The sequence below is a fragment of the Canis aureus genome, chromosome 8, assembly GCF_053574225.1.
Source record: "Canis aureus isolate CA01 chromosome 8, VMU_Caureus_v.1.0, whole genome shotgun sequence".
NCBI lineage: Eukaryota > Metazoa > Chordata > Mammalia > Carnivora > Canidae > Canis > Canis aureus.
This window is the reverse complement of record NC_135618.1, coordinates 60579002-60601969: the sequence shown is the minus strand read 5'-3', so window position 1 is coordinate 60601969 and position 22968 is coordinate 60579002. Positions and strand designations below refer to the sequence as shown.

Genomic DNA, 22968 nt, shown 5'->3' with positions numbered 1-22968 from the left:
CCACCTACTCTTCCCCAAAGATACTGACCAAGCACTTTTGTACAATAAAGTTTAATCACAATTATAAAAATGTGGCGTTGGGTTTGCGCTATTAACATATGTACAATCCAGCCCAATAGGAAGGGCCCACCCCCCACCATCCTGGTCTGGCAGAGCAGAAGCTTCCAGGAACCAGGGTGGGAGGGTGACCCACAGGGTCTGGCAGGAACAGAAGATGAGGCAGGGTTCCAGGCACGGAGTCCCTAGGACTGGGGGCACAGGGCACCCCCCCCAGGGGGAGAACATGGCCGCTGCCCCTAGAGACCCCTGAACTGGGGAGGGGTGCACGCAGGGCACAAAGGGGAAGTCCCCATTAACACAAAGCAAGGGGGCTATGCAGCCCCCCAAGAACAGGATCTGTACAGGCCGGCACCCCAGGTTTCCACAGGAAACAGCTGCTGGCAGCTACAAAACATTTACAGCTTCTTCTCCGCAAAGAAAAAAAAGTTAGGAGGTGGGTGGGCAGGGGCGACAGGGGAGGCAGGAGTTACCTCCGGGGACTGAGGCTCCCTCACTGGGCTTAGGGCTCCCCAGACCCCGGGGAAATAAATAGAGGCGCGGGCGCCGGTCCCGCCCCACCTCAGTTGAGGGAGCCCCGGCAGCTCTCGGTGCCGCACAGACACGGGATCTTGTTATCCTCCAGAGGGAACTTGTAGTCGTACGTGATCTCCTCGTCCACACCAATCGGCTGCTTGGAGTAAATCACGATCTTCTTCTGGGACTCGATGGTGATCACCTTGGCATAGCAGTTGGGCTGTAGGAGGGGAGGGCCATGTGAGCTACGCCCTTGGTCCTGGAGTCTCCGCCCCACCCTGAGCACCTCCCACCCCGTTCCCCCACCCCCCTGCGCACCGTGCAGCAGTGGTTGATGAACCGCGCCAGGTTGCCGCACTTGGTAGCGTCGATGATGGTGTCATGGTCTACCCGGAACAGGTAGCTGCTGCCAATACCCTCCTGCACGTAGCGCTTCTCCCGCATGTCAGCCACCATCTGGTAGGACGGGGTGCCGTCCCAGTCAGCTTCCTGCCAGACTGGGCCTGACCCCACCAGCCCCAGTGAAGGGGACCCGCTTGGCCTTCCAGCTACCACCCTGGGGTGGGTGGCACATTGACCTGTCTTGGTGAGCAGCTCCTCCTCTGGCTCCCACCCACCCAAGGAGTCAACCACCTGCTTCCAAGGGCCCCCTCCTCAAGGTTCCCCCCACACCGACACCTTTGGCTGCCACTTTAAGTCTCCCAAAGGGGATCTCAGGAAAATGTGCCGGGCTCAGTGGGCATGAGCAGCAGCCACTGGCTCCTCCTGGAGCCTCTGCCTGGCCCATGGTGGAGCCCCCAGCCTCCTGTGAAGCCATGCTGGTTCCTGATGTGACATGGTCATTTTGGGGCCCGAACCCTATTCGTCTCTTCTCCCAGGACCCTCTGTCCAAGACAGGCACCCCCAGGCTGCCACTTGATGCCCTCAAGGTCCACATTCTTGTGTGAGGAGGAGTGATTCCTATTTCCCAGAACATGGCATGATAAACCCTCTGTGCTCTCTCCTTGGGGTGATCTCATTCTCTTCCAGGGCTTCAACTGCCAGATAAGTGGTGGGGCCTCCTCCCAAACTTCCATCTCCAGCCAAAATCCACCTCAATGGAGCTGCTAGGCGTCAATTTCTAGATGTCCCTGGGGCCCTGCAGCTTTACAGGCCCTGACTGGAACTCCTCTCCACCACACAGCTGCTTCTCCTCCTCACCCCCCTCACCAGCAGCCCAAGAAATGGCCTCCCCTCTTTCCCTCCCCTACTCTCCAGAGCCAACTTGCTGCTCAGTGCTGCCAGCTGCCTTGGACCCACAGACTCCTGTTACCTTGGCTGCCACTGCCTAGTCTGGGTCCCCTGGGCCTCTGCTGGGATCTCTGTGACCGCACCCCCACTTGTCCCCGCCTCTGGCTGTCCCTTCACACTGCAGCCAGAGGGAGCCTACTGACTGCAAAGCCTGTCACTGCTGGGCACTTGGCCATGGCTTCCCTCCCCTTATCGCTGGCCCCAGCTCAACAACACAGCTTCTAAGCACCTAAGGTCCACGAAGTGTGGCCTCCACCTGCCTCTCTTGGTGGCCACCAGTCCTGGTTTTTCCATCTTGCCATCCTGACCTCCTTGCCCTACTGAGACTATCCTACCTCCAGACCTCTGCACATGCTGTCCAGTGGCTGGGAGCACCCTTCCCCTCCTCTGAGTTGGGGAGTCATCATCCTTCAGCTCCCGGCTTACACGTCATTGTGCCCCACCACCTGTGCCTCCCCAAGCTTCCTCTTCCCCATCAACCAGACATCATCCTTTGGTGCAGTTCTTTATGCAGTGGCTCTTCCCCCACTGAACTATGAGACCCTCATAGCCAGAGAGAATATTGGCCCTTCCTCCTTGCTGGATTGTCACCACCTAGTTTACAAGGACCCATCACTAACTGTCGAAGGAAACACAGGCAGGTTTCACCAACTATGTCTTGGAACTGCGAGGTTATGTGGACCTTTATCCAGAGATGAGGTGTTTCTCATGCAGCTGCTATGCTGCCATCTTACTGGGAGCCAGGTACAGGGCCTTACCTGGCGGATGTTCTGACCCACGTATTCGATGACCATCTCGTCAGCTGCAATGGGCTCCATGGCAAACAGACCCCACTCGTGGATCCGGCTGCGACCAAAGCGGAGTTTCTTCTTCCGGAACTAGAGGGCAGAATGCAGGCTGTGCTGCTGGGCGCCTCCCTCAACCTAACTCCTTGCCTTTGCTGCAGTCCTCCAAGGGGAGAAGTGTGCTTCGGCCACTCACCTCCATGCCCAACCCCAGGAGACCGCATGATGCTGCCCGCCCACCGGGCCTCTCTTCCCCTAAGTCCCTGCTCCTCACCTTGAGCTGGTTTAGCTTTAGCAGATCACTGTCCATGATGGCGGAGGTGCCGATGGCACTCAGCAACCGCCGCTGCTCAGACCGGCGCTCCGAGAGCACACGGTTAGTCCCCTGGGAGAAGCAGGATGCAGGGGGGAGGTAAGTGACAGGGGCAACCGTGAGCAGTGACGCCAATGGGCCAGGTATGAGGGCAGAGCCTTACCTGAGTGTCTGCTCCTTCCAGCTGCCGGGCCGAAACAGGGCACACATCCAGGTACCTGTCTTTTTCCTTCTTGCTGATTGGGTAATAGCCTTCACTGCGGGCTGAGCCTGTCTGGTGCTCACGGGGCCCATCCTGGGGCCGCCGTTTGCGTTTTGGAGTGCTCAGGTTGGTGAGTGCAGGGTGTTAAGGAAGAAAATGGGTTCCTTGCTGGCCAGATCCCTGGGGCCCTCTCCCCTCGGTCCACCCAGTCCCAGCCCATGGAAAGGGTGACTGACCTTAGCAGGAGGGCCCAAGCATTATTTAGCATGAGGAGGGCAGAAAAATGGAGAGAAGAAAGCCTTAGATCTCACCTTTTCTGCCAGAAAAAACTCTGGGAGGTAGAGAAGGGGCAAGAGGCAAAGAGAAAAGAATGGCCTGGGGGCCAGAGGAGAACAACCAGGCTGAATGTGGCAGAGAGAACAGGGAGGGAGGCAAACAGAGACGCTAGCTGCGATGTGAGAGGGCTGCTCCCTAGCTGTGCGACCCCAGGGCAGCCTGCCCCCACCCCTGGGGCCTGCCTTCTTGTGCGGAGCAAGCTGGCCTCTAGGGCCCAGGATATTGGTGTGATGGACCCAGTGGGTGTCATTCAGCCAGTCAGCCCCGCTTGTCTGCTGCAGCAGCCGCTCGTACGTGAGCCGCAGATAGCCCATGTCCTCCAAGTCCAGGCCCGAGTTCCAAATGTCATACAAGATGGTCATCTGTTCAAACTCACTGCGGGGTTCGAAGGAAGGGGGTGGAGGGGGTGGAGGGGGCGGGGGTGGCCGCCTGCGCCGGGTGTGGGAGCGGAGGCTGCGCCGCCGGACAGCGCCCTCCCCGTCACTACTGCTGCTGCTGCTACTCTCGGAAGACTCGGACTCCTCCTCTTCCTCCTCCTCCTCCTCTCCTTCCTCTTGCTGCTGCTGCTGTTGCTGCTGCTGCTTTGGCTCCTCCGCCTCAGCCACCACCACCTCGGGGGCCTCCAGGACCTCATCTGCTGGAGAGCTGAAGAGGGCCGCAGGGGCAGGAACTGGCTCCAGAGGCCGAGGGGCCGGAGTGGAGGGCGGCGGCTTGACAGCCAAGGCATAGTTGTGTTCCAGGAGGATGTGGCTGAGCAGGGGGCCTGGGCGGTCGGCCTCATCCGATGTCTCTGTGGCCTCCGAGTCGTCACCTGGTGGCAGGGCAGTCAGCCCACGACGGGCTGGGGTCAGGGCCAGGTCGGCCAGCACCGCCAGGTCCACTTCGGTCCCTGGGTCAGCTTCCTCCTCCTCAGTAGAACGGCCTCGGCCTCCAGCCCGGCTCCGACCTCCTCGGGACACCTCCTCAGGCCAACTCTTGACCAGAGATGCATGGTCCAGGGGCAGGTTTCGAATGGTCCGCTCCACAGTCCGGGGGACTTTGCGGGACACAGGGCCAGGAGACTTGATCTGTGGCGGGGTGGCTGGGGGAGGCTCTGGCGCTGGCACCTCCTCCAAGGCAGAGAAGGAGACCGTTTTCCGGCGTTTCTTGGGTGGGGGCAGGAGGGGGATAGGAGAGGAGGGGCGCTCATCAGGGCGGGGAACGGGGGCCAGGGGTCCCGCTGGCGGCTCAGGGGGAGGCTGGGGCACACTGGGAGGTGGTTCCTCAGTGGAACCTGGGGAAGGAAGCACACAGGGAAAAAGAGAAGGTCAGCAGCTTGCGGGCAGGGTACTGGCCTGTCTCACTGGGGAGTCCACACCAAGGCTGCAGGCTCTCCTCTGCTTCTGGCACACATGTGCTCACCCAGCAAACATGCTGCTGCCTCACAGCTGCAACAAGTCCTCTGCACCTTGGGCTCCCCTTGGCAGGAGGTTCTGCACCTGCTCATTCATATATTCGACAAACATTCACTGAGCACAAGTGTGTCAGGCATAGGGCCGACACGCTGGGCACTTTCAAAGCCCTCACAGAGATTACAGTCCGATGGGGACTGTGACAGGAAACCAATGTCCAGCCCAAACTCTGGAGAGTTGAGGTGGGGGCTCTAGGGAGACACACACTTAAGTTCTATCTTTTTTTTTTTTTTTTTTTTTTTAGATTTTATTTATTTATTCATGAGAGACACAGAGAGAGAAAGAGGCAGAGACACAGGCAGAGGGAGAAGCAGGCTCCACGCAGGGAGCCTGATGTGGGACTCGATCCTGGGTCTCCAGGATCACGCCCTGGGCCAAAGGCAGGCGCTAAAGCGCTGAGCCACCTGAGCTGCCCAAGCTCTATCCTTTTAACCAAGACTAGTGGTGACTGAATTATGTCCAAGGACTAGGAGCACAGAGGACGGACCACCGCCTGGTATGATGATGCAATTAACCCTCTCTGAACTAAAGTATCCATTATTTCAACTACAAACAATGTTCTCTGTTCAGTGAGGTGGTAAAGATACAATGTAAGCATTGAGTCTTTGTATTGAAACACTGCATAGTATTTGTTTCCTTGCCACCACCTGCCAAGGAGCACCAGGGTTTGCCAAAGTGGGGAGGGGTCAGGAAGACTCCCCTAAAGAAGCTGAGGGTGAAGGTGAGACCCCAAGGTTAGGGAGTGGTCTGAGGAGGGGACACACCATCTTGAGCAGGTGGCATTCTCTCTCCCCAGTCCCCCAGACAGGAACCTGTCCTCCCTCTGCTGGGGCCCTCAAGTCTGGTACTGAATGTGGGAGCCTGAATACAGCTCAAGACTACACTGCCCTTTCTCTGGGGCAGACCCTGTGTTGCAGACTAACCCTTTCCCCTCCTAGGTTTCAGCCACTTGGAACAGCCGCGGCCTTTCACACGTGCCTCTCCCCTCCTGCCTACTGGGAAAGCTCACCGAGCTCAATGCCATCTTTGTGAAGGCTATGCTGGTAGTGACTTCCTCTCAGAACCAGAAGGCCGGCGGCTCTCAAGTGCCAGTCTTCAGGATGGCAGCAGCAGATTAATAACTAATACTTCATGCCAAGCATCAATCCAAGACTTTCTTTCACGTATGTTAACTACTCATTTCATTCCTCAAAAACTACCCTGTGAGGTGGGTACTATTATTAAACCCAGCTTACAGAGAAGGAAACTGAGGCAGAGAAATGTTAATAGCTGGCCCAAAGTCACACAGCTCACAAATGCCAGAACAAGATCTGCACCCCAGGCAGGCTGGGTTGAATTTCAAGCTCCATCTACTGCCCCATGCTCCCCTGGACATCCTGCAGTGGAAAGTCAGTGGTTTCACATCTGGCTCTGGCACTCCCAGAGCTAAAAGGCGGCCAGCTCCAGGTCTGACCCAAGCAGGCAGTGAGCAACACTTGTCTGCTGCCCTAACAGACACTCCCCAGCCAGGCACCCTGAGCAAGGCCTTCAGCCCCATCTGCCAAGACTGCACAGCAGCTGGGGTCTCAGCCAGCAGTGAACCACGCTCTGAAGCTAGTGAGGCCCTGGGTGCTTGTCCCAGATCCTCTAGCTTCTCCAAGTCTCCTTGCCTCTTCTCTTCTCTGTTTTGGGGCAGCCCTGCCTTTGACCCATCATCCCAACCTAGCCACGGTGCCCTCTGGAAGCCTGGCTCTTAGGAACAAATTTCTCTCCTGGCTTAGCTTCTTCACACAGAGTTCTCTTTGCTTCCTGTTCTGAAAGAAACCTGGCCATGTCTTTCATTTAGGGAGATAACTTCTGGGGTACCTACCCAGTCTATATATCTCCCAGAAGCCAAGGTTTCTACTACATGACCTGCCCCACTCCCTGCCCCTGGCGTTCATTAACTGATGACTACTAGACCCAAGCCAGTGTCACGAGAGACTTCCGTGGAAATAAGGATCTAAGAGAGGAGTGGGTTTCTCCGTAGGGTTGGACAGAAGCAGGGGAAGCCCATCTTCAGGAGAGAGGAATGAATCAGACCAAAGACAGAAGAAAGGCAAATCCCAAAGGCATCCAGGTCCCATCTCTGGGTTCCACCACACAAGCCCTCTCTTGCCATCGGGCCACATTTCCCTCTTTCCAGCTGCATCCATGGAACATGAACATCCTTACCCTTCCTCTCTCCTCCCTACTCTGCCATCTACCTCTCTCCTCCCTACTCTGCCATATACCTCGTTCCCCTTATTCTCCCTTCTCCCGTGCCTTCCTTTACTCGTTCTCAGCTAGCCCCCCAAGTCACACACATGACTTCATTAACCCCTGGAACAGCCCCAACTGGGACCTCTTCCCCTCTGATCACAGTTCCCCAGGTCCCTTCAGTTCACCCCACCTCCTGGCTCCCTCTAGCCGGTCACCATCCTTCTAAACCAGCTGCTTTCCTTCTTGTGCCTGCCCACAGGGCCCTCACTCTGCCATCTCCTTTCACAGCACTTTCCACATTCTTCAGCTACTGCCGCCACCCTGGAGACCCCAACCCTGACCTGACTCTGCCCAACCGACCTATCTGCATTTTCTCCACCTTTTCCCCTGAACCCCCAGTCTCAGCAGGGAATCTGAGTCACAAGCCTTTTCATCCTCATTCTCCTTCCTTCATCAAGGCTCCTCCTCCATCCACCCCCTTGTGCTGAGAAAATACGCTTCTTTCCTACTGCAGAGTGAAACAGGGGGTCCTTGGGCATGAAAGCCCACATCTCCCTGCCATCCCAATTATAGGCACATGTGTATCAGACCTCGAGTCCACCTGTGCACCCCCAGGGAGGCCACTCCAACAGGTACTACACTCTCTGCGTGTCCCTCTTCCTGCCCCATATCTGTATCTCAAGCCTCACCTATTTGCAAAAACTAACCCTCCATCAACCCTGCCTTCTCCTGTCTCTCCAATCCCAGCTGGGTGACCTTGAGCATCTCACTGAACCTCAAATTCCTTATCTGGAAAATGAGATTAACAGGGATGGTATGAAGACTACATGAGAAAACAAATCTGCAGTGTGCTAGGCCTAGAGCCTGGCACACAGGAAGCACTCAAGCACTTAACTAATAATATTCATCACAACCTTTCAACTCTCTCTTCACAGGAGTAGTCTATCCTTCCAGAAGACTAGTTTTCTCTGTCACCTGCCCTCACTCCTTTAACACTCCTAACTTGCCTCTGATCTGATCTTCTCTACTGAAATTGATAAGGTCACCAGTGACCCCCTAACTGCTAAATCCAACAGAAACTTTTCCTATCTTACCATCTCTCTTTTGGCCTACTGATACACACCACTCCCTCCTTTTGAAAACCAAGCTCCCTGGTTTTCTTTCCTGTCCTGCTAATAGTTCCTGCTCGGCCTCCTCCGGCTCCCCTTTGCCCATCTATCTCTTATAGATACAATGCACTGGCACCTTCTCTTGATCCATGAGTTGTTCTAGGGTGTGTAAATGTGCTCACACCCACCCCTGGGCTCCTCTCAAATATCTGCCTACCTCGTTTCCAGCCTGCTGTTGTTGCCAGACCCTCAGATCCATTGATCCAGCTGCCTGTTGGATGTTTCTTACCTGGAGGTCGCAAAGGCATATCAAACTAAACCCCAAGGAAGTGCATCAGCTTTCTTCCTAATGCCGCTTCTCCTCCTCCTCCTTTATCTTCCCTTTCCTGGGAAGTAGTTTAAGCAAGTGGTTCTATCTCCTAAATGTCTCTCAAATCCTCATCCCTACTTCCGCTCCATGCAGCTCATTGTAACCTGCCTTGCTTGGGTTCATGCCCTTCATTCACCTGCATTCTCTTAAACTCTCCCATAGGTCATCCTACCTCCTTCCCCACCTCTTCCAATCCCTCTCCTTCCTACCAGAATGATCTTTCTGGCAAAATTCAAAATTGACCACGCCCTACTCTTCCTACCTCCCTGAGAGCGATGCCCTCTGATCACCAGCTCTTCTGCTCCCAGTGGGCTCAAAGAGGCCAGGAGAGGCATCTTAGATCACTGAGAACCTCAACTCCTCTTGCAAGGTCTGCACCAGAAGAGTGTAACAGGGCTGGGGGTTCTTCCCGTGGTCACTGCTCATTTCAGACCACAGATTCTCAGTTACGTTTGGGAGGGCTATGTGGAAGGCCATGTCCAGTCTGAGAACTGACAGACACCACCTAAGAACACCTGACTCCCAGTGCCCGCCGTCGTGTGCCTTCCTCACCAACCACCATAGCCTCCTAGCTGCCCACACGGGCTCTAGCCCATCTCCAAGTCTTCTCTGTACTGCATCTCCTCAAAACACAAATAAGATCCTGTCACACCCCTCTGATGGCATTTTAATGCCTTCAAAATAAAGACCAAATTCCTAATATGGCCAATTCACCTTGAACGGCCCACTCCTTGCTCACCTCTCCAGTTTCAGCCATCCCAGTTTCCCCTCACTTCTCACCATCCGTAAGGTTTCTGTCTTCCAGCATGCTGTTTCCTCTGCCCTCTGGCCTTTGTATGTATTACTCATGCCCGGCTGCCTGCTCTGCCTGTATTTCAGTCTGATGAGGCTTCAGCAGAAAAGACCAGCAAAGACATTCCTGCAGACGTACTCAGGTTTTCAGAGCACCCTGCACTTTTCTCTTGTTGTGCTTGACAGTTTGCCATCACAGACTTTCTTAGGTATTTATTACTCAACTCAACTCTCTCTCCCTATAGACCATAAGCTTCAGGAGGGGAGAACGGGGCCCCCTGCACCTACCGTAAGTACAGATGATGCCTGAACAACATGGGTTTGAACTGTGCAGGCTACTTATACACATGCTTTTTCTGACAGATATAGTTTTGTAAATGTATCTTACTTAAGATTTTAAAGACTTTTTTTCTCACACTTATTCTCTCGTGAGAACATAGCATACAATACATATAACGTACAGGAAATATGCTAACCGACTACTTACTTAAGTCATCAGTAAGACTTCCAGTCAATAGTAGGCTATTTAACAGTTAAGTTTTTGGGAAATCAAAAGTTGTAGACGTATTTTCAACTGTACAGGGGATTAGCACCCCTAAACCTCGCATTGTTCAAGAGTCAACTGTACTCAGTAAACAAATACATACTGCCTGAACAGTTCACTCAGAAGGACAAATTACGTGTATGTACTACAAAACAACAAAGGAACAAACTCACAAAGGAAAAGCAAAGGTAAATTTAACTTCTGAGTCAATACTATCAATATCTATCTTCCACCTGTTTGTCCATGTAATCACCTGCAAGCACACACTACATATTAAGGCACAAGCTCAGGAAAAATCAGTAGGAGGAATTTGTCATGTTGGGAATTTTCTCCTTAGTTAACTTACAAAGAGACCATTCTGGGATGGGTGGGGTAGGGGGTGAGACCACCGTTTTCCTTAGTAGATGTATACCCTGCTATGGCTCTGTGAGCTGCTCAGAGCAGCACAGTTTGAATGTGGCTGTTAATGTCTCCAAGGGAGGACTGACAGGAGATAGTGATTTCAGTCCAACTTGCACACGTTCAAACAAAGCCCTGCACTTGTACGTAATTCACAAATACTGACCCCACCATTCTCACAAAGACCGATACCAGCATCAACAGAGACCAAATCACCAGCTCCGTAGTACCCACCTGCAGGTCTTGCTGGAGACTTCTCCTGTTCAGGGAGAGGCATAGCTGGGGAGCCTGCAACCCGCTCTGGCTCAGGCTCTTCCGCAGGCGCTGGTGGGGGCGCAGGGACATCTCTGGGGGGAGGTGATGCTGAGGGTACAGTTGCTGGCGGCTCCTCTTCCTCTTCCTCTTCCGAGGAGGACTCAGATGATGATGAGGATGATGAGGATGATGAGGACGATGAGGAGGAAGATGAGGAACTGGAGGAGCTGCTGCTCTCGGAGTCCGACGTGCTATCATTTTCACCATCTGAGTCAGCATACAGAGAACATTTGGAGGACGAATCGCTTTCCCCGTCCTCGCCTAGAAATCCAGAAGGGGCAATCAGGCGAGGTGGGAACACTCCTCACTTGGTCAAGCCATGGATTCATTCACTGACTCACTACTACGGATGGGTTACACTCTTTGCTGGGAAGTCCAACCCTCAAGGAGTTGGGTAAGCACACTCTTTGTTCACAGTTGAGACCAATTTCAGTATGAAAGAGCAGGGGAGGGGATCCCTGGGTGGCTCAGCAGTTTAGCGCCTGCCTTCAGCCCAGGGCGTGATCCTGGAGTCCCCGGATCAAGTCCCACATCAGGCTCTCTGCATGGCTCTCTGCTTTTCCCTCTGCCTGTGTCTCTGCCTTTTTCTCTGTCTCTCATGAATAAATAAATAAAATCTTAAAAAAAAAAAAAAAGAAAGAAAGAAAGAAAGAAAGAAAGAAAGAAAGAAAGAAAGACAGACCGACCGACCCCGGGAGCTTGGCCAAGGGAAGTCCTAGATTCTGCCTGGAAGATCCAGTCAGGGAAGGGATCCCTGTGAGGGAGATGCTGAAATCAAGAAACGACAAGTAGAAGAACACGAGGAAGACCTGAAGGCTCAACAGGGCAGTCAGACATGCAGGGAGATGGGAGACCTGGAAACCGTAAGTAGTCTGCTCTAACCACTGAAGCTTTTCCCAAGGTGGGTCTCAGAGATGCTACCCGGATGAGACTAATAAAAAAGATTCCTGGGATCCCTGGGTGGCGCAGCGGTTTGGCGCCTGCCTTTGGCCCAGGGCGCGATCCTGGAGACCCGGGATCGAATCCCACATCGGGCTCCCGGTGCATGGAGCCTGCTTCTCCCTCTGCCTATGTCTCTGCCTCTCTCTCTCTCTCTGTGACTATCATAAATAAATAAAAATTAAAAAAAATAAAATAAAAAAGATTCCTGGGGGAAAGTAAGCTTTAAAAATGTTCTGGCTTTATGCCTCTGGGAAATGGCAATATGTCAGAAGGACTTTTAAGTTAAGAACCGTGAAGTGTCCGAGGAACACACCTGGATGAATTTAGAACAGATGGGGTGGCCAGGGATGGGTCTGGAGAATGGCAGGATGGGAACTGAACAGATAAACAGAAGGTAGGTTATAAATGGCCTACAATACCGGGCTGAAGAGTCATCTTCTAGAAAACAGGGAGCTAGAAATAGACTTTATGGAGGGAAGTCACAGGGTCAGGTATGCAATGGAGGAAAGAGAATTCCATCAGCAGACTAGAAAATGGACTGGAATGGAAGAGGAATGATGGGACTAAAGACACGGAAGTCAGTCTAACTGCTGCAGAAGACTCAGTGAGAAAGGCCAGCAGGAACAAAGAAGGCAACAAATCCCAGGAACACTGAGGTGGTGCAACAGTCAGAAAGTGGTGACCAAGCAGACATGCAGCAATCTGCACCCTTAGAACAGCTGACCCTGCCCTCTGCCTTCCTGAAAAGGCAGGCTCTCAGATCATCACTATCTCCATCTGGCCTCCACTGAGACAGTACCTCTCAGAGGCGCTCCTTCTCCAAGAGATCTAGAACAGCCCATCTTTCCCCAGCTCCCCCACCCGTTATTCTACCCCAGTAACCTAGTTTCTCTTCTTTAAACTACGTATCTCTATCCGAGGTGCTACTATTTGTTCATCTGTCAAGTCTCCTCCTCCCCTCCAACTGATCCCAAGTCCCATAAAAGATGTGTCCCCAATACCCAGAATGGTTACCAGTACCGAGTAAGGGCTCAAGAGCTAATTCTGAACAAATGGACGAGAAACAAGACTAAACTATGTACTCAAGACTCAATGGATGCATATGGACAAACAGGTGTTCAACTGAAGAGTGGAGTCGTATCTGGTGATGGCAGCTAAGGGGAGAGGAGAGGAAGGGGAAGCACGGCTTGGTGGCTGGGCCTTCTTCTTTGAAGGCAGAAAGGCACAGTCTGGTAGTATCAGTGGGGCAGGGTAGCAGGAGAACTCGGGACCCCACGTCTTGAGGAGTTGGGAAAAGTAAGGAAGTTCTGCTGGGTGGTCTTCAGGGGACAGCCACATGTCAGTACAGAAGCTAAGCAGAAGGGAACTGTTGAACATCAGAGTTAACTGTTTACAATAGGCCAAGGGTTCCAAGAGATGGGGCTAAGAGACAGTTACTTTGGAAGGAGCAAAGGTGGCTAATAAATCCAGCATGAAGTTTCTGTGTGGACTCAGGAAAGGGCGAGGAAGGCAGTGGAATCCCTTCCTCCCCAAGCCAGAATCCTCCCCTCCTGCCTGTACTTACCATCAGACGCCTCCGTCTCCTTCTTTGCAGCGTCCATGGCCTCCTCACGTTCTTCATCTTCTTCATCTTCCTCCTCCTCCTCCTCCTCCTTAAAAAAAAAAAAAGGACAAAAAATAGGGACTAACAAGTAAAGGACAATGGTCCTCCAGGAGGCACCGCTGCCTAGGCTCCAGCCCAGAGAGGAAGCAGCTATGGGGACGGGAACTCAGGAAGTAGGCTTCTGGCAGGGACTGGGCGTCATGGCCCCTCACCTTCTCGGAGGAGGACTCCTGGGAAGCCTCCTCCCCCTCACTGTCCAGAGCAAAGGACTTGCGGTGCTTGCCCTGGGTCTTGCTTCGCTCTTCGTCTCGCTTTGGGGGCTTGGTCCCCGGACGCCCGGGCTCTCCAGCCTCCTTGTCTCGCTCAGGGTCTAGACCCAGTGGAGTGGCAGTTAGGGCAATTTACCATCAGTAGTAACAGTTCCTGTTCCCCTGGCCTGAAAGGAGCTTTGCACCCACCACTGCTGATCTTCCCAACGGTCCAACAAGACAAACCTCATTTGACAGACAAGAAGGTGAAGTTCCACAGGAGAACACAAAAACCTCAGAGCTACCTAACAGTTCTATAGCTTGGCCACACTGCACCCGTGTAACCTTTTATCCTTCTCTGGGTTAGGTGGAAGAGAGAGCCTGCCCCAAGAAAACAGCACTAAGGCCCAAGGGTCTCTGGGGAAGCCAATCAGACTAAGAAGTTTCCTAGCCATGTAAGCCATCAACCAACAGCTCAGACTTAGACAAAAGTGGAAGGAAGGCTGGAGAAGAGCTTAAGCACTGGATGGGAAACCTGGGTAAGTGACCCGTTTAACCTTGAAACCCTAAGATCCTAGATGTTGAAATTAACCATTTCCACTTTCCATTGGAAAAATGAAATACAGGAAACTTCTATCAGCACACAGTGAGAACCACAACTAGGACTCAAGGATGACCCTCTCTTAAGCTCTTCATACTTCTCAGCACTTTACTTCAATCTCTCTACTTGGCTACTTGCCCCCAGACACCTTCCCCCTTTGTCCCTGCCTCCTGTATTCCTATCAGCAGCAGGCACCCTCTCCTGTCTCCTCCCACCTGACCCCTCACTCACCATCTTCATCTTCCTCAGCTGGAGTGGAAGGACGGGGCCTCTTTTCCTCACTGGCCTCTGAAATTTCCGAAGGCTCTTTTCGCTTTACCTGGGGTGTGGGAAGAGATAGGGCTGGTTTCGAACTCAAACGGTCACAGATCCCAACCACCTCTCCCCCAAGGAAGGGAGGTCCCCACCACACCCTCTCCTCCCTATGAGGCGAGACCAGCTCTGAGTACCTTGAAAGAAGGCAGCCGCAGGGCCCCTCGCAGCCCTGACCCAAAGGCGAAGGCCTCGATGCCTGTGGTACCCCCACTCTTGGCCCAGTCTACGAGGGACAGCAGGCCCGGCTCTTTGAGTTTTGTCTTCTCTTTATCCTCCTCCTTGGCTTGCTGTTTGGCTGCGTTCTGGAATGGCTGCAGGCAGTAGGGGGACTGAGCCCCAGAACCTAGGCGCTCCCTCCTGCCTCCTGCCTGAGAACTACTCCCAGGTCCCAAGAATACAGAAATGCATCTACTCACTCCTCTATTTGACACAGATCTATGCCACACCTCCCTTGCACCAGCCCCTGTACAGGCATTTTCTCCAAAGTCTGCTCATTCAGTCCACCCACCTTACAAAGCAGCTATCATTCCCACTCTACAAACGGAAATGTTGAAAATCCAAGCTCATTGAGACTTAAGGGCCATATAAGCCAGAAATCTACTCTCTCCAGCAAAGCCCCAAGAGTTCCTCAGTCCCAGGCATTGTCCCTCACCTTGGCCTTCTCTTCTTTGCTCTCCCACCACTGATCAAAGGCTCCAAAGGCCACATTCTCCACCATCTTGCGGTTGAGGTCTCGCTGCATGATGCTCTTCATCTCTTGGACGAGGGTGGCCAGCACACGCCCCACGGTGCCTGCTGATGGTAAGGCCTTGCCCTCTGCCAGCTCTGCTTCCTCCCTGGGAGGCAGCCGGGCCTCTTCTCCCGACACGGAGGAGGAGGGCAGGGGCTCAGCTGCTACAGGCAAAGGCAGGTGGTAGGCTTCCCGGGAGTATGCCCCCCGGCCTTCTTGCCCTTGTGTGTACAGAGCATAGGGTAGACCATAGGCTGCCTCCTGGGGGGGTGGGAATGGGAGGAACGCCTCCCCAAAGGCGCCACCAGCTGAGGCAGCAGTCAATCCCTTGCCCTGCCGCAGCTGGTGCAGTCGAGTTAACATCTGGGTTTGCATCTGGAAGGACATGGGCATCCCCCCCCACTGAGCCCCAAGTCGATCCATGAGCTCTAGGGAGTTCACAAAGTCATAAATGTGGGGGGGTGGCGGAGGAGGTGGGGGGTACTCGGGGGGAGGCGGCCCATCAGGGCGCGGTGGGAGGAGGTAGGCGGGCTGGTGGGGAGGATAAGCAAGGGGCAGGGAAGCCAGGTATGGAGGAGGAGGAGGGGGTGGAGGAGGAGGGGGTGGAGGCTGCTGGGGGGGTGTCGGGGCCGGAGGGGGTGAGCCGCCCCTGTCGTCATCGGAGATCTCCATGTCCTCTCCAGAAGAGCATGGAGAAGCCTGTAGGGATGCAGACGAGGGTCACAGAAAGCCTCTGTCTGCTCCAGGGCTTTCCCTCAAATACCCGCTCTCATGTCTAATTTCCTGACCCCCACCTCGGGCCCAGCCCTGCCTCCCGGAACCCGGTACCTCTGCCAGCTGACCCCAACCTCACCTGGTTCTGTCCGTTGGCCTTGGGAGACTCCCGGGGAGCCCCTGGTTCCCCACTTCCTGTGGGTGCCACATCCTCAAAATTAGCAGGGGCTGGAGGGGGTGTGCAGGGCCCGTGACCAGACCCAGGAGGTGCCTCGCTCCCTGTGTCTCTAGAACTAGGGCCTGTGGTGCTGCTCTCTTCCTCTTCCTCTGTGTCAGACGCCAGGAAAGAGAACTTGGAGCGCTGCTCCTTCAGCAACATCTCGATGCGGGAATCCAGGCTGCTATGTTGAGCGAAGGGCACGCTCTCGTTGGTGGTCTCTGGGGCCGGGGAGCCGGAGCGGGCAGGTGAAGCTGGGCGGGGGGAGGTCCGAGCTTCTTCTCTCTCAGGGCTGGGCCCCCCCCCACCCCCACCTCCACCAGGTTCTGGGGGCTCCGGGGGTGGTGCTTCTGAGGCAGGTGGCCGGTAGTCCTGGTCAGCAGGCCGGCTGGGCTCCGGGGGCAGGTAGGAAGTGTAGGAAGGTGGGAAGCGCTCAGCTGTGTTTTCAGCAAAAGATGCCCCAGGGGGCTCTTCCCGTGTGGCCCGACGGGGAGGGTAGGAAGCATGGCGCTGGTAGCGATTCCAGCTTTCATAATACGCCGGGTAGTTTGAGTCAGTACCACGAAAATGAGAGGATGAAGATGAAGAGGACGACGAGGAGGATGAGGACAACGAAGAGGAGGAGGAGGATGAGGACGAGGCAGTGGCTGCAGTAGTGGCTGAGACAGCTGCGGAGGTGGTCGTGGGGGCTGAGGATGCAGAGAAATGGCGGCGGGAGAAGGAATCTTGGTAGCTGTTCTCTGAGCGCCGGGGCTTGAAGGAAGTCGAAGTGGTGCTGGAGAAAAAGCGCAGGAGTCAGTGGGGTTCAGCTCCAAAGGACCAAACCCTAGCGTCCTGGTTCTCAGTACCCAAAGCTCCCCAACACCGCCCCCATAGGAAAATCTACACACTGCTGGGTGTCTGGCTAGGCAGTGAGTTCCCTGACGACAGGCTGAACCCACAGAGAAACCAGGACAAATTACTCCCAGCTCCCTTCTAGAGAGACTCCAGGTATCTTCTTCCTAGTGGCGCTCCCAGAATCTGGGGGCCCCAGAGGGTGTTTACTCTGTACCTGCTGGAGTAGGCAGAGTCCTGAGAGTAGGGGGTGCTGCCCCGAGATGTGTAAGGGGTTCCTTGGGAGGACTGAGGGGTGAATTGGCCAAAGGAAGATGGGGTGTCTTGTCGGCTGCTGGAGAAGCTCGTGTCCTGGGAGCAAGGGGTGCCATTTCCAGGAGTGCCCACGCCTGTGGTGCCTGCCGGGTAGGCAGCTGTGTCAGAGGAGGAGCGGCGGCGGGATTCAGTCTGGAGGGCAAAAGTAGAGCAGGGAGGAAAGAAGATCAAGTACATTTGACAACTTGCCCTTCCCTGAACCAAGAACCTCAGGCCCCTGCCTTTTGAAAGTATCTCAACATCTTTTCTTGGCTCTTGTTATCCTTAACAAGGAAGCCCAGAACCTCCCAAATAGTGTTCCTGGCACCCAAGCACTATGCCCATGTGGCTAGGCCTACGGCAACCACCAGCTACGTACCGTCTCAGTGGCTGCACCAGAGCCCTGGAACTTCTCACTCAGGGCCTTGCCCCCGGTGGGTACCGTCTGAGGGGTGTAGGAGCCATTGACTATCAGTTCATAGTACTTCATTCGCTGTTGTCCTGGAGGAAGAGAGGTGGGAAGTGTCAATGTCGGAAGGAAGAAACTCCTCTTCCTGATTGGTCTTTCCCCTTTCCTTCTCAGACCTCAAGCTTCCTATGATTTCTTGGAGTCCTGGGTGCGGGGATTTCAGTTCTACCTCGTCTCTACCTTTGGGACTTTCTGCCTCATCTCCACCTCATGACACTATAAACAACATACCGAATGACACTTCACGGCTTAGAAATAAACGCCTCTACTTATACTATGAAGCTGGATGATCACCAGGAGAGAGAAGCATCAGTACCCCTGTTTCACAGACTCGAAGAAAATTGACCTGCACAAAGTCACAAAGTTGGTCAGTGACAGACTGGAACTCAGCCCCAGGTGGTCTGATGCTAGATCCCATCACACTCTTCAGCCTACAAACTAAAGGGTGCAAAGTGACAGCCTGAGAGCTAACTCTAAGCCACGTCTGTGGCTTCTTCGCCCTTTAAAATCTCTTAAAAATTTTGGGAAGGGGATTGCAGCATTTAAAAAACATGAGACAGCACACAAAAACCTAGACTTCTGACAATAAAAAAACATTCCTTGGTAACACGAGTCCTCGTTCCCACTTGCAAACTGGCTAATGCCAAGTAACAGCTGCCTCCTTCCCGTGGCACAGTGCTCTACAATCCCCCAAGCCCCCCACTCTTCCTTGCTGCTTCTGAACACAGAACCCCAGGCCACTTCACTCATCTGTACGGATCCCTGATTCTTCATCCCAAATTTCAAAACCCCACGAAACTCCAGACGAGCATTTTTTTTAATTCGATCTCAAAATCTGACCCAAGCTAAAGCAATTTACTAGTTAGTTTTTATTGATCCTTCTTAGTGGGACCCTTCACACATTCCCAAATACAGTCGCATGCTAGACCAAAAGATGCTACGCAACCTTGCAAAAGATCATACACATGCGAAATGCGTAAAAGCCATAATTCCTCTATAAAATTCTAATTTCAGAAACACATGTGGCCTCGAGTTTCAGATGAGGGATCATGAACTTGATCGTTCATCTGGCCCCATAGCAGGCATTTGCACGTACAGTCTCTACTGGAGCTCAACCTTAGGCAGCAGGCAAGAGAACCCTCACCTTTGATGTCCAGCTGGGCATGGATGATGTTGCCCATGACGGAGGTAAGGTGGAGGTTTTTGACCGTTTCCTTGGCTCCCCGAGTGCTGGTGAAAAGCACGCGGGCCAGGCCCAGGTGCTTGCGAGTGCGGGGGTGAAGAAGGATCTCTACCTCTTCCACCTCACCGTACTTCCGGCACATGTCCTTCAGGAATGTCTCCCGCACGTTGTCATTCAGCCTTGCGAAGGTCACCTCCTTCAGTGGGATCTGTCCGATATAGAACTCATCCAGCTGCGGAGAGGACAGGGAGTCTTGAGTCGGGGTCTCCATACTGGCCACTGTTCCCTTTGGGAACCTTGGGTCCAGACAGAGAGAGGACCGGGAAACACAGGCACAGAAATGCAGGGAAGTGCCCCAACAAGTGACACGGGAGTCTAACCCCTCTCTGCTCCGAGTTCTTCTCGTTGCAGAATAACACAAGAAATAAGACAAGAAATGTACAACTGAGAAGTAAACATACTTGGAAGAAACCGATTGTAGGGAACAGCTCACTAGCTCAGTTTTTGCCACAGACAGGGCACTACGAATATAAAGATGGAAAAAAAAAAAAAAAAAGACTTCTGACTTCTGTTCAGAAAAGCAGGTTCAGGCAGACACACACAGTTCCGATAGGGCACAAGGTCAGTGTAAGTGCAGACAGGGTGTTTAGGAGCCCAGAGAAGGAGTGGAGGCATGGAAGAATTCATAAAGATGGTGTCAGTTCCCATTTAGCTTTTTGGGTAGCAAGAGTTCAACAGATGATAAGGACTTGTGGGACATGGAACTATAAAATAACCTGGAATTTTCTAGAAACTACAATATGTATAATAGAGTAGAACACACTTGTATACCTGAAGGTGGGAGACAAGGCTTGGCCAGATCAATAACCATATGTGCCAATGCACAAAAACACGGATTTGGCAACTAAAGTAATAGGAGTAAAATAAAAAAGACAAATGGCAGGGTGGATCATGAAATCGGAGAAGAGAACGCAGACGAGGAAACTTGGCAAAATGAATACAAGACATTAAAAAAATAGCAATAACAACAGAAATAAAAAAACTAATATAAAAAGGAGATGGATTTGGGAAGAAGAGTCAGGAGGACTTGGTGACAGATTATGTAATAAAGAAGAGGACAATCACAGGAGAAATCCCAGGTTTCCAGTTTGTGCAACTGAATAGATGGTGTTACCCCTCATCAGTAAAAGAGAAATAGAAGGAGTAAAGATAACTTGTTTTTAATCTCGAGTCTGCAATGTCTGTGGGGCCTCCAGATGGAGCTGTCCCTCTACCAGGCATACAAGTCTGGAGTTCAAGAGACTGATTTTGGCTGGAAACAGAAATTTGGAAATCACCAATGTTTCAGTAATAATCAAAATTACGGGCATGAAAAAGACCATCCGGAAACAATATACAAAGCGAACAAAATGCAGTGAGAAAAACCTTCCAAATAGTTTATATAAAAAGGCAGAAAGATAAAGAATTAGTGAAGGAAACCAAGAACCATCAGTTTTCAAAGGCCAGTCCAAGGCCTTTGATGAGTATTCAGGCTAGACAGGGAAATAGGAATCTTCTGAGGAAACAAGATGGATGATCAAGTGGCCAAATGAGGAGTGAAGAGTAGAGAACTCAAAGGATGGAGTCCTTGGCCTTGTCACTCCTCTTAATTGCTGAGAAATGGGCATCACACCAGGGCACTGCCATGCTGTGCATTTCTAGGAGTACAGAATGATGGGTACAGCATCAAGCATGCCTTTACTTCATCCTTCAAGAAGTCAGCATCCCTGTTTGGAACACCTCACCTATACCTTTCTAGAAGATGAGCACAACTCTTCTCCAGAACAACTCAGTCTTACACCCTCAGAGATTATAAGACCTGGTTGTTACCCTTTTATAGGACTCCCTTCCCCCTTTTATTAGCTTGAGACTAAACTACCAGAATGGATCTTCTGCACCAACCGCCCCTCCAAGGGCCATCACAGCAAGAGTCTAGCAGATACATACCTTAAACTTAGGGACTGGGAGGGAAAAGTCTCTGTTTTTGGACCTGACATGGCAACGGGGGTCTTGGAGGTCTTCCACTGGTATATACTTTGAGTCCTAGGAAGGAAGGCAGGAACAGAAAGACAGCTCAAGGTGAAACCAAGCTGTTGAGCTCTAGGAAGCCCATTTGGAGTCCCACCTGCAAAAGAGCTGGGTTCTGGTTGCCTACTTTTAAGAAGGCAGACCAAGGGTATGGGAGTTCAGGGTGCCAAACAGAGGTAACAGAGGAGAATGGGGCTTGGAGTTCCCTAGATGGCAAGGCCCGGGGCACTCACGTTGACACTGAAGTGGACTCCATCGTAGCGGTACACCTTTTGAGAAGGCCTGCGCAAGGCAGGGTCCAAGGCAGGATCCACGATGAGCTTGTAGTTCCGCCACTGGAAGCTCGGGGCTTTCTGCCCATCTCCCCCACCTTCCTGATCCATCTTTGCTCATTTACACTGTTAGTAAAGAGGGATACGCAAGGGTGTTCAGGACTTAGGCCTGACTCCCTAGCTGCCCCTCACCGACTAGCCCAGACTTCAGGTCCTCTTATCACCCCAGTTTCCACACCTCACCATGACCCGTGGCTCCCCTAGATTTTCCCCCAAGTACCCTCTTTCACCACAACACCCCATTCTCTCTCCACCTCCCAACTCTCCCTTCAGGCCCCCAGGCCCATCTCGCGCCCCCTTACCTTCCCGCTCTGCCTAGCGCGCGCCCCACTTGGCCTCAGAGCAAGACCCCTCCCCCGCCCCCTGGCAGGCCCCGCCCCCTCCCGCCTCCTCACCGGCCAGCGGCCCGGGCCGAGCCCGGCTCTCGCTCCCACACACCCGCTCGCGTCCCCGCGCCCCGATCCCCTGGCCAAGAGGTGGCACCTCTTCGGGGCGTTGGAAACACCGCGAGACCGAGCCCGAGACCCGGCTTCGGCCCCGAATCCGGGCGGGGGGGTGGGGGGAACGCGCGCCGCTGCCCTCTCCTCCCGCCCCGGCGCGATCTGCCCCCCCATCTCCGCGCACGCGCGGCGAGGCCTCACTCACCCGCTCGTGGCGAGCGGCTCCCCCTCCCCCCACCCCGCGCGGCACCTCAGCGGCGCGAGGCGGCGGTGGCGGCGGCGGCAGCGCGAGACCCGGCCCCGCAGCGGTGGCGGCGGCGGCGCCCCCCCACCACCACCTCCCCGGCGCGCGCACCAAACACCACCGCCACCTGCGCGAGGCCCAGCGGGCACAGCGTCTACATTCGCACTTTCGCTACGGGTGCCGCCAGGAGATCCACGGGGCCGAGGAAAGCGGCTTCGCCTCGGCCGGCACCCTTTAAGGGTCGAGAGTTGCGGCCCAGGGAGCCTGGAGATTGGCCGCATTCCCCGGAGAGTGGGCTTCACCAAGACTATCCCTCTGCTCTGGCCTGGGGTGCTTGACGAATCGGCGGCGACGAAAGCAGCGACTAATCCCTGAGGAAAAGGGGGCGGGGCGGAGGGGAGGAGGCCAGCCAGGGCTGGGGAGATTTGAGTGGCGCGTTGAACAGGCGCAGATTCGTCAGGCGGGCGGGGCGAATCGGTGGACGGAATGCGAGCTCCTTCGCTCCTCTTTCCTGCCTCTTCTTCGCGCGGCCAAAGACCTAAGAGGCTGCAGATTCGCCACAGATCCTGGCCTCAGTTGTCGCCTCCCTTCGCCCGCTTTGGTGGAGTCAGGAAAATAATGCCTGGTTAGCCAAGCCCCGTTGGCAAAGTTGGCCACCTTTTCTGGATCTTTCTTAGTAGCACAGCTTAGGGGATGCCCAGCTCCGACCCTGGGGAGATGGCTACGGCCCAAAGCCTCCCTCGGAGTACGATGAGAAATTTCGGCCCCGTACAGAGAGGCCCAAGTAATTCTGAGCCGGCCTAGCGAATCTGCGGACCCTCCTGTGGGCGGGGCCAAGGCGCCGCGCACAGAGGGCGTGGCCAGGGCGTGTAAAGCCCGGCGTCGCGGGGGCGCTTCCTGTAGGACCCACCTAAACCGTGCGGGCTGGGAGGGGCGCCCAGGAGGTGGAAAAATACAACCAGCAGCGGTGACTCAGGCCGTTTGCCTGGCGTCGCACATATTGAAGGGAAGGTTTTCCTGTCGCTATACCCTTTGG

General features: G+C 54.0%; 1 protein-coding gene across 9 annotated transcripts; it reads right to left on the bottom strand.

Annotated features, from left to right (window-relative positions):
- Positions 1-35: 35 nt before the first annotated feature.
- SETD1A (SET domain containing 1A, histone lysine methyltransferase) lies at positions 36-22740 on the bottom strand. 9 transcript variants are annotated; one of them, XM_077907359.1, is made up of 19 exons: positions 22060-22740; positions 21150-21314; positions 20836-20931; positions 18811-19081; positions 17577-17698; positions 17121-17350; positions 15992-16844; positions 15061-15837; positions 14543-14719; positions 14325-14412; positions 13457-13614; positions 13206-13293; positions 10619-10960; positions 3723-4772; positions 3125-3297; positions 2923-3033; positions 2622-2741; positions 892-1029; positions 36-793 (listed from the first exon to the last, which is right to left on the bottom strand). In XM_077907359.1, the coding sequence occupies exons 2-19, from the start codon at positions 21297-21299 to the stop codon at positions 620-622; spliced, it is 5118 nt and encodes a 1705-aa protein (XP_077763485.1). In that variant the 5' UTR covers positions 21300-21314; positions 22060-22740; the 3' UTR covers positions 36-619. The 9 variants fall into 9 exon arrangements, with proteins under 9 accessions (XP_077763485.1, XP_077763484.1, XP_077763492.1 ...); XM_077907358.1 differs by having other exon boundaries at positions 22099-22740; XM_077907366.1 differs by having other exon boundaries at positions 10619-10906; positions 22099-22740.
- Positions 22741-22968: the final 228 nt, after the last annotated feature.